Source organism: Monodelphis domestica, chromosome 4 (genome assembly GCF_027887165.1).
Source record: "Monodelphis domestica isolate mMonDom1 chromosome 4, mMonDom1.pri, whole genome shotgun sequence".
Lineage (NCBI taxonomy): Eukaryota > Metazoa > Chordata > Mammalia > Didelphimorphia > Didelphidae > Monodelphis > Monodelphis domestica.
In genome coordinates this window covers 290,265,916-290,282,590 of record NC_077230.1, presented here as the reverse complement: position 1 = coordinate 290,282,590, position 16,675 = coordinate 290,265,916, and the positions used below count along the sequence as shown (strand labels likewise).

The following is a 16,675-nucleotide window of genomic DNA, read 5'->3' as shown; positions in this document are numbered from 1 at the left end:
AATTCCTAAATAGGTAAATATATCCTTTTTTTCCACGTTTCTACAATGATTGTATTATATATAGACTCTCTTAGAATAAACACATACTGCGTTCAATTCTACCTTTAAATTTGCTCTGATAACAAAAGGGGGAAATGGAACTATGAGCAGAAGCAGAGTTAGTTAAACATCAGATAATGATGCCATCAAGCATGCTTTTTGCAAGGTGAAGGAATCCAATTTGGAATCCAAGGGAATATTTACTTATTTAGTATATATGCACATTAAGGGTACATACTTAAAAAACTTTTTACTGTCAGGGTATAGCATCAAAAACATTGGGAATCAACTGTCCCACATGAGGCTTTTCCCGATCCTCCCAGTCATTAGGGCCTTCCCTCTTGGAAACGACTTTCCATCTCCTCTGTATTTTTGGTTTTATTTACCAGATACCTTCATATTGTTTTCTATTTACTGGTATGTAAACTTTGGTGGATAAATACTTCTTGAATCATAGAGGTTTTTGGAATCCAAAACACTTTAAATACTAAAGTTGAATGTGTTTTCCAATAATTAGTTTACATCTTACTTTGTGGAATATCATAGTTCCACCTTTGCAAGTGAAGACCTGGGAAAGATCCTAAGCAGTGTTTTATCAGATGCTTCCCCCCACCTTTTTTAAATTGAATCAGGCAGAGCGTGAGTGACATACAGATTTTTTTTGGGTGGCTTCCCTTTAATTCCATCCCTTCTTATTAGAAAATGGAAACTACAAGCAGAACGTTTTTTGACTTTCCATCTAACTTTTTACCTTCTCTTTTCCTGCCTGCATCGCCCCCCCCCCCCCCTTCCCCTTCTTAAAAGTTCCAACTGGTGCAATATAGGATTTAGAGTAGGAAGGAACTCAAGAGATTATTTGATCCCAAACCCTCATTTTCTGGATGAGGAAATCAAACCCTTGAAATCAGAAGTGCTTTACCCATGGTCACAAAATTTTAGAAAAAGAATATTTGTCCAGGTATATTTCCCCTCAACTCCCTTATGTATCTGTTTATTCTATTATCTGTTGTGATATCTGATTATCTTTGTGCCCCATTGAGCAGCACAAAGTAAGCTTAATATAGGTTAGCTTGGAGGGTTGTTCTTAGCATTCTGCTCCATAAATCATGGTGATTATTTTGCTCTTCAGAGCACTGACTGATTTCATACCATTTTCTTCATTTAGGAAGGACTAGTGTCTCCCTCAGATCTTGATACTGTGATGTCAGATGGTCTTGGAATGCGATATGCCTTTATTGGACCCTTGGAAACAATGCATCTCAATGCAGAAGGTACTGTTTGATTTGTACTAGGACTCAACTGAAAACTCCTGCTACGTGAAGTTTTTATATTTCAGTTGAATTTTGGCAGAAAATAATCAAATAACTTTACCAGGTCTGGATAAACTTTTTGCAGTGCTGGTTTTATGACAATAACATTACACCATGCCCCCCCAAAGATAAACCCCAAAACCAACAAAAAAATAACATTTTTCTAACTAAAATGTTAGACTCTGAATAGATAAGCTGCTTTATTATCTCTAGTTTAAAAAAGTAAGATGATAATGAGAGAAGTAGATAAACATAATTTGAAACATTTAAAAACTTATTCTTGGTATAACATAGCCTTTGGGGGCTTCTTCACCCAGCCCTCTCTATCCCTGGCAGATTGAGTCTTAAGGGCACTGCTTCTGTTACTTTCAGTATTCAAAAGATAACCTGACAAACGACTATTCTGTCTAATACAGAAGTCTCCAATGATTTGCTTCTGGTTCTTTTTTTTTTTAAACCCTTACCTTCCATCTTAGAATCAATACTGTGTATTGGCTCCAAGGCAGAAGAGTGGTAAGGGCTAGGCAATGGGGGTCAAGTGACTTGCCCAGGGTCACACAGCTGGGAAGTGTCTGAGGCCAGATTTGAAATGAGGACCTCCCATCTCTGGGTCTGGCTCTCAATCCACTGAGCTACCCAGTTGCCCCAATTTGCTTCTTCTTGACAATTGGCCAATAACTTCTGTTCTTTAACATATGCATTTGCTCAAGAGCAAGGCAAGAATAGTGGTTACAAAGCATTTTTCCCAACACCAAGACCATACTGTCCCAAAAGTATACGCAGAGTCCTAGAGTAGAAAAGGGGGCCCAAACTTGAAGTTAAATGAGGCACATTTGTAGGACACACAATTGGCCAAAGTAACCCACAACTCTAGGAATTCAGAGCATGTTGGCCGTGGGGTGTGCATGATGGACAAGGTCACTTCTCTACAAGGGACAGCTCTGCTGGAGAAGTGGCTCAGCTGGCATTTGTTCCTTCGGGTTTCAGCTGGATAGGCGATCTGCTCTTCATCTGGGTCAGGCAGGTCGCCTGGCAGTTGTAAGGGTTTCTCATCAAACCTGATAATGTAGCTGCTAGACCAGAGGGGTGGGTTGCTCAATGGGGCTCTTCTCCGTGTAGCATCTCTGTGGGATGGAGCAGTGCCCTGGATGCCTTAGTCTTGCTGTTTGACAGAGAGCGGTCAATGAGGGCATTGACTCTTAGCTCAAGATCAGCAGAGGTTGTTGTCTCCAGGTAAGACATGTTTGGGAGGGTAGCTGGGTGTCTCAGTGCATTGAGAGTCAGGTCTAGAGATGGGAGGTCCTGGGTTCAAATCTGGCCTCAGACACTTCCCAGCAGTGTGACCCTGGGCAAGTCACTTGACCCCCATTGCCTAGCCCTTACCACTCTTCTGCCTTGGAACCAATACACAGTATTGACTCCAAGATGGAAGGTAAGGGTTTAGAAAAAAAGACCAACCATCCATAGTCTAGAAGCTGAGTAACTGAGCCAATGGCAGCCAAGCTTATTTTTGTATAGAGGCAAAGTAAAGTTAGACATTTGCTCTTAACAGAGAAGGCTAAACAGTATTCTTTCTCAAGATTGCGAATATATTAGGTCTGATGACAGAAATGTTAGTGTTGAGGTCACTCCTCTGACTATGAGATGTTCTCGTGAAGATACCAGCTATTTGACCTTAGTTCCTAAGCCTCAGTTTCTTCCTCTGCAAAATGAGGGCAATCTCATAGGACCTATTTCAGAGGGTTGTACAAAATGTTCCCTGTAAGCTTTAAAGCACTGTCTAAATGTAAGCTACTGCTATCATCAAAACAGTGTGAGGAATTAGAGTCAGGGGAATAAGCATCCTGAAGTCCTATATGATTAAATGATAATTTTCGGGATGTTCATCGTCTACATATTGTACATAAATAGATATTAACAATTAACGGACTTAATTTACTTGTTTAAAAATTTAAGTAGCAATCCTGTGGCCTAACTGCACTTTTCTTCCTTCCCTCCCTCCAAAATCCATTGAACACCAGCTGTGTGTAAGGCATTATGTTAGGTACTGAAAATAATCACAAGATATCCAGGTACCCCAGAAATCAGCAGGGAGGAGGGCACTGAGGACAGCTTCACCTTTCCAACAAATAGTAACAAAAGCCAGTGAAGCCAGAAACTTGAGAAGTCAATAGTTTGCAGCAGACAGGATGGAGGCTCATAATAATTTTTTAAACAAGAGATGTCTGATAAGAATGTCTAGTGGGCTGAATCTGACAGTGATGGATGGATATGGATTTCAACCTCAGAGCATTCCAAAAGGCAATGTTAGACTTGTAAGATCTGACTTAGAATACATCGAAAGGCTGGTTGTCCTTCACACAGAAATCGAGGCTCTCCCAGGAGGTTGGAATATTTTTCTCTCTTTTGATATATTTTTTTTTTGTGATGTTATATTTCCCTAAAGTCAATGCTACAAAAGGTTTATCCAGGCCTAGTAAAATAACTTGGTTGAGATGTTTTTTCCTGCTCAATGGAAATATAAACCCCTAGCATGCACGTGGATCTTTTTGCATACTATTTCCAAAATACAAGTGTAAGGAGATTTTTACATGTAGGTTTGTGCCTTACACTAAGCAGGTATTAAATGAATTTTGAAGAGAAGGTGGGAAGGAAGGAAATAGCAATTATGATACAGGATTTCTATTTAGGCCTTAGATTTTTTTTTTGTTATTGTTGTTGTCAAATGTTAATTTTTCTAGTGGTCTCCTTTGTAGCTTCTAATTAGCTGAGCATTCCGCAGCCCCGCTATTGTCGGCATCAATGACATCATGAGGATATGTGCCATCAATGTTGTAGCCCTCAGATTGGGCTGTTCCAAGTATCTAGAAATGATTACATTGGATCCATTAATTCCATACATTAATATTCCATAATTCCATAAATCCATAAATTAATTGTTAATTTCTGTTTATGTATGGTATGTAGACATGTGAAATTATTGTAAGAGAGGAAACCCAGACTCAGTCTGCCAGAGGAACAAATCAAGTGGGGGAAGGGCAAGAAGGACAGAGCATTCCAGAGAAGGAACTGAAGAGCTGAGAAAAATCCAAGCAGTTAACTCACTTCTCTTTGGAGAGCCCTTCAGAGAGGTTGGTCTGAGAGAACCTCTGAATCTTGATCATCCTTCTGTGAATCCAGTGGAAGACAACAGGAGTGGATAGAACTTTGTCATAAAGCTATCCAGCCCAGGAAGATTTCCCCTCAATCCCTCTAAAGCAGTCCTTGAGCTTCATATCATAATTAGGACAGATAGAAGTCAGGACAGCTCTCACAACTGATCCAAGAAGATCAGCCAGGCAGGCAAAGCCTGATCCTGCAGGATTTGGGGAGAAGGGGGTCAGTTGTTAGCTTTTAGGGATTTCCTACTTCCCACTTTCCCATTATCTTATCCCACCATCTTACTTGCCCAACCTTATGTGTTCCTTAAGAATAAATAGCTGTTTGATTAGCTCAAGTGCCTGCTTCATAATATCTAAGAAGGGAGACCTGAAGCTTGGAGAGGAAAGCTACACCTTCTCCTTGAGGAGGGAGAAGCAATTCAGTCCTGGCCTCTGTTTCAACCCAGTCTCTGAAGAAATATAGTCTGTGACCCTGAAAGACAACTACTGTGGGTTTTACTAGGGGAAGAGAGAGGAGGAACAATCTATCCCCCCTCTCCACCTTTTAGCTCCATTCCATCTCTACCACACTCTAGTGCTAAAATAAGTAGTGGTTGACTCCATTTCTCCCCCTCCATTACAGTATCAGAAATTATTCTTTTTGCAAATGACACTTCAGGACATTATTCCTCTATTCTCAAGTCCTCAACCCAACTGCTACACAGATAATAATTGCTCACATTTGTACAGTACAGTAAAGCTTACATAGAACTTTCCCTAGCTCATGGGTAGGATGAGCTAACATAATAAAAATGACAATCCTACCCAAATTAATTCACTTATTTAGTGCCATACCCATTGAACTACCAAAAAACTTTTTTTACTGAATTAGGAAAAACCATAACAAAGTTCATTTGAAAGAACAAAAGATCAAGGATATCTAGGGAAATCATGAAAAAAATGTGAAGGAAGGAGTCCTTGCAGTCTCAGATCTGAAACTATACTATAAAGCAGTGGTCATCAAAACAACTTGGTACTGGCCAAGATTCAGAAAGGAGGATCAGTGGAATAGACTTGGGGTAAGTGACCTCAGCAAGACAGTCTATGATAAGTCCAAAGATCCCAGCTTTTGAGACCAAAACCCACTATTTGATAAAAAACTGCTGGGAAAATTGGAAGACAATATGGGAGAGATTAGGTTTGGATCAATATCTTGCACCCTACACCAAGATAAACTCAGAATGGTTGAATGACTTGAATATAAAGAAGGAAACTATAACCAAATTAGGTGAACACAGAATAGTATAGATGTCAGATCTTTGGGAAAGAAAAGACTTTAAAACCAAGCAAGATCTAGAAAAAAAATAACAAAATGTAAAATCAATAATTTTGATGACATCAAATTAAAAAGTTTTTGTACAAACAAAACCAATACAACCAAAATTAGAAGGGAAGCAACAAATTGGGAAACAATCTTCATAACAAAAACCTCAGACAGACAAAGGTCTAATTACTCAAATTTATAAAGTGCTAAACCAATTGTACAAAAAATCAAGACATTCTCCAATTGATAAATGGGCAAGGGACACGAATAGGCAATTTTCAGTTAAAGAAATAAAAACTGTTAATAAGCACATGAAAAAGTGTTCTAAATTTCTTATAATCAGAGAGATGCAAATCAAAACAACTCTGAGGTATCACCTCACACCTAGCAGATTGGCTAACATGACAGCAAAGGAAAGTAGTGAATGCTGGAGAGGATGTGGCACAGTCTGGACATTAATACATTGTTCGTGGGGTTGTGAATTGATCCAACCATTCTGGAGGGCAATTTGGAACTATGCCTAAGGGGTGCTAAAAGACTATCTGCCCTTTGGTACAGCCATAGCACTGCTGGGTTTGTACCCCAAAGAGATAATAAGGAAAAAGACTTGTACAAGAATATTCATAGTTGTGCTCTTCATGGTAGCAAAAAATTGGAAAATGAGAGGATTCCCTTCAATTGGGGAATGGCTGAACAAATTGTAGTATATGTTGGTGATGGAACACTATTGTGCTCAAAGAAATAATAAAGTGGAGGAATTCCATGTGAACTGGAATGATCTCCACGAATTGATGCAGAGTGAGAGGAGCAGAACCAGGAGAACATTGTACACAGAGACTGATACAATCGAATGTAATGGACTTCTCCATTAGTGGCAATGCAGTGATCCTGAACAACTTGGAGGGATCTACTAGAAAAAAACGTTATCCACATTCAGAGGAAAAACTGTGGGAGTAGAAACACAGAAGAAAAACAACTGCTTGAATACATAGGTTGAGGGGATATGGCTGCGGAGGTAGACTCTAAATGAACATCCTACTGCAAACACCAACAACATGGAAATGGGTTCTGAACAAGGACACATGTAATGCCCAGTGAAATTGTGTGTCAGCTATGGGAAGGGTGGGGATAGGGAAGGGAGGGAAATAATATGATTCTTGTAACCAAGGAATAATGTTCTAAATTGACTAAATAAGTTAATTCAAAAGAAAAAAAAAAGAACATTCCCCACAAAAACCCTGTAAAATGGGTAGTGTAAATATGATTATCTTCATTTTATAGAAATGGAAACCAGGCTTAGTTACTAAGGTCAAACAGCCAGAATCTTCAGAAGAACATCATATATTGTGTGGAGTTGTTCAAGAAAAACCTATTTTGTCACCAGACCTAATGTTAACTCATGTCACAATTTGTTCAACCACTTAATGACTCTTTTTGCTTCCAGTTCCTTGCCACCTCAAAAAGAAGACATTTTCTTTCATTGATCTGTTAGGGAAGAGACACAATATTATCACTAGATCGAAAGAGATACAAAATTTAAGAATTTGCTTTTCAGAATGGCTGGACCAATTCACAATTCCACCAACAATGCATTAAGGTACATGTTTGCCCATACCTCAGGGAACACTTGTCATTTTCCATTTTTGTCTGCTTTTTTGAATCTGATGGATAAAAGGTAGTTTCAATTTATTTTCTCTAATTGTTAGTGATTTGGAGAATTTTTTTCTTATGACTATAAATTATTTTGATTTTTTCCCTTGAAAACAACCTGTTCATATTCAATAGAAAAATGACTTCTAAATTCTAATCAATTTCTTATAATCTGTTAACTCTGTATAGTTAAGATCATTTGATTTTTTAAATGAATAAAGAATTTTAGGGGAAAAACATTGAGTGAGTTTAAAGGTCAGAATACCATTCTGCTCTTGATAAAATGTTATGTTGAGGCCAACTAGAGTTTGGAACCATTGTGTAGTATGTATGACTAAGACTTGTTTGGTTTCTTCTCTTTTTGTGAACTTTTTGTTCTACAATGACAAAGAAAATAGCAATAGCTTTGGGTCAGAGAGAGCACAGTCTTATTAGAAGTGAGACTGGCAGCTGTATAGCTATAATCTATTTTTATCTGCTTATCTGATCTCTAAATTTAGCAATAGTTAGAAATCACCATAAAATTGAATGTTTCTTATTCCTTGTGCTTTATTGGGATATTTCCCTCCTCACCCATAGATTTGGTTTTTATAATTAAAAATTACTCAATGGATAGGTTTGATTCATTTCTATGAAAGTATTGTTCATTTTATATAAAGAGGCTTTGCTTAAATTAGGAGTCTTGGGTCATTTTCTGACTCTGCTATTGACTCATTCACCCCAGGCAACTTACCACTGCTGTGAGGACTTAGATGCTCTGAAAAAAGAATTTGATCTTGTCCCTTGGAGAACTGAGCTCTGGAACCTTTTGCTTTTTGATCTTCATCAGCAAGCTTTGGGAAGACATCTCTTAAAACCAGAAATGCTCATTTAAATTAGTAAGCATCAACCTGGGGAAATCCAGGTTGGTTTGGAATACCAACCTCCTTAATTTGGCCTTCATATCATGTGCCTACCTATGCTGCAAAAACATATGTTTCCCAGAGATTTTTCAGTAAACCCTTACTTACAGTCTATGTGATTTTTCTTTGGACCTAACTCTATTCTTACATAACAATGTGGAGATACATAATAAAATATTTATCTAATACATGCCAATAGTTACAGAAATTCATTGCTTTAGTCATGGGATAAGGAGAAAAGAGAAACTGGCCTTGTGTCCCAAACTTGACACTTACCAGGTATGAGAATTCAAGCAAGTCACCAAAGTCACTAAGCCTCCATTTTCTTATCTGTAAAACAGAGATAACAATATCTGCATTGATCTATCATGTAAGGTTATAGTAAAGAAGACATTGTATAAAATAGTGTATTCATATTAACCATTATTATTATAATTATATCATAGAATACCAGATTTGGAATGGTTCTTATTATTGTTCTATTGTGTTCAGTCATGTCTTACTCTTCATGAACTCATTTGGGGTTTTCTTGGAAAAGATACTGGAGTGGTTTGCCATTTCCTTCTCCCATTCATTTGACAGATGAGGAAATTGAGGCAAACAGAGTTAAGAGACTTGCTGAAAATCAGCTAGAAAGGGTCTGAAGCCAGATTTGTACTCAGAAACATGAGTCTTCCAGACTCTAAACCTGGTACTCTATCTATTGGATCACCTATCTGTCTAGAAGAGATACTAGAGAACATTTAGCACAATTTCTCTTTGAATAAATGTTTCCTTTACATCATCCCTCATAAAGAGTCACTAAGCCTTCATTTGAAGACTTGTAATGAGAGGTAAGACTCTCCCTCCCATCATGCTTTTGGAAATTGTAATTATTAGAATACTTTTATATCTACCTCCTGTTTTTAGTTCATCCCTCTGGGATCAATAGAACAAATCTAATCCCTCTTTCCCATGTTAGCCCTTTAGATTCTTACAACCTATATGTATGTACATATGTATGTGTGCAAACATAAAAGTTTTCTTTATTATTATCATCCTGATAAGCATCAAGAAACATGAACATTTCAATATACAAAGACCAGAAACAGGGGTTTGTAAATGGAGCTATACCTCTATTATGTAGAGTTTATTCTTTAAAAAGTATAAATAATGTATATTATATTTAACATGGTACTTCCAATACTGCCCTCTTGTCTGTATTTCCTTCTGAAGAGCCTTCTTTTCTTTTCTGTGTATTTTAAAAATATTTTAACTGGTTCTCTTTTCTTTTGATATCACTATTATTACTACCTTCTTTTCCTCATATACCCTCATGTCCCCCTGCCCCCCAAAAAAGCCCTCCCCTGTAGCGAATAAGTATGGTAAACAAAACCTACATATACTGGCCATCTCTGAAAAATGAATCTCATTCTGCATGTCTAGAAGTAGGAAGTGACAAGAAATAGGAAAAAAATACTTCATTATAAGTCTTTTGGAATTGCAATTGGTCATGCATTGAACAGAGTTCTTAAATGTTTGAAAGTAGTTTTCCTTTGCAATGCTATAGTCATTGTACAGATTTTCTCCTATTCTGTTTACTTCACTTTGTAACATTTTACATAAAATTTCCCAGGTTTCTCTGAATCTGTCAACTCACTAATGAAATATAATAAATATATATGTGCATGCCCTAGGCACTTACCATCTAAGATAAGTTGTGGAACATGAATGTAGTAGAAAATTAGTGTACTGTAAGAAATGTTAAATATAAAAAATTCAGAGAAGCATAGAAAGATTTAGGTGAACTGTTGAAGAGTTAAGTGAGCAGAACCTGGAGAACATTAGGCACAATGAGTTCCATAATGTAAATAGAAAAGTGAAGGACAATGTGAAACTGTACTGTGGAAACTTAGCCCTAAAGAAGAGATGAGAAAATCCATCCTTCTTTGCAGAGATGAAGGACTAGAGTTTTGGAGCACCATATATTCTGACAAATTCCACTGATGTATTGGTTAGTTTCTTTGAATTTTGTTCCCTTTCTCTTCCTTTCTTATTCTTTGTATGAGGGATTGTTCACTGGGTAGGGGATATGAAAGGGAGATATCTGGGAATAAAGGCATTAATCCAAATTAAAAAAATTAAAATGAACAAATTAAGGGGTAAGTTTAGAATCTTCAATGAATAGACCAACAATCATTTTTTCACTTCTTGCCTTAATGGATTTAGTGGCCTTGCTGGCCCAGAATGATGGACATCAGAGCAGGATCTTGATATCTATTGAATCTTTTAAAAAATTTTAAATTGTATTTTTTTGTTATGAACTTAATGAAGATCAACAAATATGGGCATTTAAATATACAGATAATATTAGTATTGTTCATAAAAACTGTGTATTTCTCTTCCATAATTTTAGTGAATATTACATTTAAAGAGAGAGTAATGAAATTGCTAGAATATTATTTGTGGTACTTTAATATGAATAGTAATAATGCATCATAAACATGGAGTAGACTTTGATAGAGGCAGGGTGGTATGGTGGAAAGGTTTTGGGTTGGAATCCTGATTTAGCCACTTATGATGTGGGTGACTTTGCATTCTGGACAACCAAGAAAGTCTTTTTAAGGGACAATTGTTAGAACTCCTTTCTCAGTGTTAACTTAATTATCAGTACATGTTGTTCAGTCATTTCATGTTCTTTGTGACCCCATTTGGGGTTTTTTTGGCAAAGATGCCAGAATGGTTTGCCATTTCCTTATCTAGCTCATTTTACATATGAGGAAATGGAGACAAACTGGTTAAGTGACTTGCCCAGGGTTACACAGCTAATAAGTATCTGAGACCAGATTCGAATTCAAGAAGAGTCTTCCTGACCTCAGATCTGGTACTCTATCCACTGTACAACCTCAGGGAATCCTTAAACACATTAAGCTTTTATTAACATTCATGGAAACTACAGAGAAGAGTAATGAGTCACTAAAGAAAGTGGATAGGCTCCATAGCAACTTATCCAGAAACTGTGTTAATTTGTTCCTTTTACAAAAGACAAAGTTATTTAACAAATATTTCTTGAGCCCATACTGTGGAAAATATTTGTACAATGGAGAATTTAAAGATAGAAACTGCAGGAAAATATAAATTGTAGGGTATAGTAAGTAAAAACTTTCAGTTTTTATTTCTTCTTGAAGAAATAACTGGGGCTATTTTTTGTTGTTTTAAAAAGCTGTCAATTTATTTGCCCCAGTTTTATCCAATACCCCATTTTATCCGATTAACTTGTTTATTAAAACAAACTTTTGGGGTATTTAGATCCCAGGCCCCTTTCTCCTTGAGATGTTTAATAAGGATCAAAAGTTTTTTACCTAGAAGGACCTTAGAGACCATCTAATGCAATCATCTCATTTTAATAAGATGAGAAACTGAGGCCCAAGTAGAGAAGGGACATGCCTTGTCCTAGGTCACTAATTGAGATGGGGTTTAAAACCAGCTCTTATGTGACTTTAAATCTAGTTTTTGGGATGGAGTGTTGATTTGGGGGCAGATGAGGACATTGACAGGTGAAAGGTAGTACAGAAATAGGCTCTAGGGGCAGATAGGTGGCACAATGGATAGAGAGCCAAGTCTGGAGTTGGGAGGACCTGGGTTCAAAAATGATCTTAGACACGTCCTTAGCTACATGATCCTGGGCAAGTCAGTTAACCTTGTTTGCCTAACCCTTGCCGTTCTATTGCAGAATTGTTACTAGGACAGAAAGCAAAGGTTTAAAAAAAAGATAGGTTCTAGCAGAATGATAACCCCTCCTTGAGGAAGGAGATGTTTTTCTATATCATGTTCTCTGGATGCTAGATCAGGTTAGTATGTCTTTGCTTTCTAATTGTGTGACTGGGTACCTCCAGTGGGCTTGTGCCCCACTTCACAAAATAATGTCTTTTTGGCACTTCCTGGTTCTTTTATTCTTGTGGAGGATACATAATCTGCCTGGGTTTCCTGCAGTGCCTATTTGTCAAATGCCATCCCCTTACTCCTTACTCTTAAAAATATATCATAATATATATTAAACAAGGAAAGCTTCTTTTTTCTGGTAGAAACCAAAACCCAAAGGTAACATTGTTCAGCAGGGTGGAAGAGAGCTATTTAACAAATATCCTGGGATCCAAAGGGAGAAAAACTTGGTGATACTTTCCAAGTTCCAGGACTATTGAAGGCACTTATAAAAGATAAACAGAATGGAAAATTGTTTTTTTTTTTAACCATTTGACTACTTTAAGAACAACAGTATTAGCATCAGAATCTCTGGGTTCAAATCCAGGGTCTACTATCTACTCTGTAAGATTTTAAGCAATTCGCTTCATTAATCTGAGCTTTAGTTTCCTTATCCATAAAATAATGAAGAGTAAAGTTGTACTAAGATCCTTCTAATACCAAATCTTTTTTCACATTTATATATATATATATATACACATATATATACATACATATATATTTCTAAGTAGGAATATGGTTAATTTTTTAAACCCTTACCTTCCATCTTAGAATCAATACTATGTATTGGTTCCAAAGCAGAAGAGTAGCAATTGCTAGACAATGGGGGTTAAGTGATTAGCCCAGAGTCATACAGCTAGAAAGAGACTGAGGTCAAATTTGAAATCAGGACCTCCTGTCTCTGGGCAATCCACTGAACCACCTACCTGCCCTGCCGGGAAATGGATAATGTTTTGACTTGAAGAAATATAAGAAAAATGTCCTAGAGGCAAAATGAAATGGAACAAAACTTAGTGAATTTAGGATCAAGTCCTATGATATGGGGCATATATGAACTGAACATTGAAAAAGATGGTTTTGGTTTCCATTTTCTTAAAAAAAGTTGAGCCTCAGAGCCAAGGACATTTTAATTTCATTTTAATTGTGAATGACTTATTCTAGTATTTTTCAAGGGGTGGATGATCATTGGAATGAGGTTTTCTGGTATCCCATTCTTCCCTTTTCCTCCTTTATTGCCATTTCACTGATTGCTGAATTCAAAGCACACCCTGCTAAGTTTTTATGGCTTTAGAAACATTGGAAATGGGCCAAAGTTATAGCAGGAGCAGCAAGAGGAAGAGGAAGAAGAGCTCCCTGCACAGAACATTCTGCCAGGACTTGGGGTCTTTAGTTCTTTCTTTAAAAGACAAAAAAATGAAACCCAGGATCTGCCTCTGACTGGGTTGGATTTCTAAGCTCAACTTCACCTTCCTCCTTCCTCCTAGAGAATGAGTATAATAACATTTTAGCTGCCTCCCAGGAAGGCTTGGAGAATGGAATGTGAGCAAGGAACTCATGAGGACAGACAGAGCATGTCAGGACGATCATGTTGCACTCACAATGGGGGTAGGGTGACTTTTCTGGGCATGTCAGGATACTGAGTGATGATCTTAGCTTTGATGACACACACACACAAATTAGTATAGTAGAAGAAATGCTAGATTTACAGTGCCCTTTGGGAAGGGCATAGGTTTAGATGTGTTACTGAGTGAGTTTGATTAAAAATACAACATAAAGGGGCAGCTGGATGGCTCAGTGGCTCAGTGGATTGAGAGCCAGTCTCAGTGACAGGAAGTCCTGGATTCAAATGTGGCCTTAGATACTTCCTAACTGTGTGACTAAGGGCAAGTCACTTAACCCCTATTGCCTAGCCTTTATCATTCTTCTGCCTTATTGATTCTAAGATGAAGGTAAGAGGTATTTAAAACATTTTTTAAAAGATATAATAGGAGCCAATATGACAGTAATAGAAAATAATAAATGTTGGAGGGGATGTGGCAAAATTGGGACACTAATGCATTATTGGTAGAGTTGTGAATTAATTTAGCCATCCTGGATGGCAATTTGGAACTATGCCCAAAGGGCACTAAAAGACTGCCTTTTGATCCAGTCATACCACTGCTGGGTTTGAATCCCAAAGAGATAATAAGGAAAAATACTTGTACAAAAATATTTATAGCTGCACTCTTTGTGATGGCAAAAAACTGGAAAATGAGGGGGTGTCTATTGATTGGGGAATGGCTGAATTGATTGTGGTATCTGATGGTGATGGTGATCTATTGTGCTGATCTGGAGGATTTCCATATGAACTGGGAGAACCTCAGTGAACTGATGTAGAGAGAAAGGAGCAGAACCAGGAGAACATTGTACACGGAAAGTAAAACATTATGGAACAATCCAATGTAATGGACTTTGCCACTAGTAGCAATGCAACAAGCCAGGACACTCCTGAAAGACCTATGAGAAAGAATGCTATCCACATTGAGAGAACGAACTATGGGAGAAGAAATGCAAAAGCAAAACATATGACATCACTTATCACGTGTGTGTATATTTACATATATACACACACACATAGGTATGTGATTTGGGGTTTAGGCCTTAAAAAATCACTCAGTAGCAAAAAAGAATAATATGGAAATAGGTATCAAGTGATAACATCTGTATAACCCAGTGGAATTGCTTGTTGGTTCAGGGAGGGGGGAGGAAAAGAAAATAAATCATGGAAACATAGTAAAGTATTTAAAAAATAAATAAAAATAAAAGTAGAAGTAAAAAAAAAGGATATCATAGGAGAGACTTCCTAACTGTGTGACCCTGGGCAGGCCACTTAACCCTCATTGCCTAGCCCTTACTATTCCTCTGCCTTGGAACCAATACATAGTATTGATTCTGAGATGAAAGATAAGGGTATAAAAAACATACACTCAATGTAAAATGAGGCAAATGAACCAGAAAAAAAAAGACCAGCTCTAAAGTCTATGATTATTGTACTATAATTAATATATACAAATACAGAAAAAAGAAAAAAAAGAAAGGCAGTATCTATCATTAAGGAGCTTACAGACTAATGTGGGGTAGGGGGAAGAAGATACATAAATGGAAGCTAAGGTGTGGAGTTTCAGGGAGATGATGAAGTGTGAGTTCCAAAGATAATTAGATCTTATACATTGATGAGGTTTCCTAATTATGAGCTTCCTGGACATGGCAGAGAAGGGTAGTCCCAGAGTAGTGCAATACATGTTCGTCCTGAGTCCTGTAAAAATTAAAATTAATGTACAATACTTAAAATATTATATTTTTAGAGATTTATTAATGATCATTATAAAGGAATAAAAAGGTAACAGTAAAAAAACCATGTGCCCATGGCTAATCTCCGTGTTCAAAAACCTCGCTTACCACCATGGTGGCAACCCAGGAAGCAAAGAGCGCAAGACCAGCAACCCCACCCAATATATGTTCCTTTCTATATCACCACGTAATGACAGGAAGTTGATGGGCTCCTGGGAAATGCAGTTTTTAGGGTAATAGATTTCCAATTACATAGCCCTCTACTTAAATGGAGTACATTGGGGATCAGAGAGAAGAGGGGAAAGTGGGTAGGAGTCCAAATCTGTGATTTTATCAGTGTGAGAAATTTCTAATTGGAAACTGTCTGCAACATAGAAAGTTGCCTGAACAAAGAAATATACCCAGACTTACAGCTTGTATATGTCAAAGGCAAGACTCAAACACAGGACTTCATGATTCCACGGCCAGCTCTCTATCCAATGTGGCATACTGCTTCTCATCATAGGCATACCATTTCTAATTAAAAAGTAATTACCGGAGTATCCCCACCTCTGAATTTTCCCAACCCCTTCTTGGATCAGAGAGGATTGCATAGAAAAACATTTCTAAACTGATATAAACTTGACTGTTGGAAGCTCTTGTACCAGTTGCTTTATATTGCCTACTTTCTTCATTCCTTAGTAATTTTCTTTTTCAGCTCTACCACATTGGCTATGCAGTTGGATTTGGGATGGGTGTAGGGGAAAAGTTTTGAGAAGAAAAAGTAGGAGATGTCTGTGTACTTGAAGAATTGGCAAGGACCAATGCCCATGAAGACATCATGGATGCCTTGGCAAAAGGTTTTATTAGAGGAGGAAATAAGACTTCAGAAAGTGGTAGAGGGTTCCAGTGAAAGAGCTTTCCTCTCTTCTTGCCCTGGATAATTCCTTTCCTTGACTGAACTTGCAGTAATAAAGGTCTTAGAAATTTATTCACTACAATCTCACCTTTGTTTACTTTGCTTACAACTCACATTATTTAAGGAGGCAGTCCCAAGGGTTTGTACGCCTGGTAGCTTTCTTCATGGGCTACTCACTGATCACGATCATGATAATGATCACATTGGACTTGAGGAGTCATATGGTTTTTCCAGGATTTCATGACCTGAATTCAGAAAAGGGGGAGGGAGGAGCTATTTAAACACAAAGACCTGGTAATCTTCCTTATCCTAGCCCAACTACTGCTGAGCTTAATGAGAAA

General features: G+C 37.4%; 1 protein-coding gene across 2 annotated transcripts in view; it reads left to right on the top strand.

Moving 5' to 3' along the window:
* The window catches only part of CRYL1 (crystallin lambda 1), a 213,156-nt gene that overhangs the window by 194,850 nt on the left and 1,631 nt on the right, over nucleotides 1-16,675 (top strand). For both annotated transcript variants that reach the window (XM_007495199.2, XM_056794670.1), the window contains exon 6: nucleotides 1,205-1,310. In XM_007495199.2, coding sequence (XP_007495261.2) covers nucleotides 1,205-1,310 — 106 coding nt within the window. The remainder of the gene's footprint in view (nucleotides 1-1,204; nucleotides 1,311-16,675) is intronic.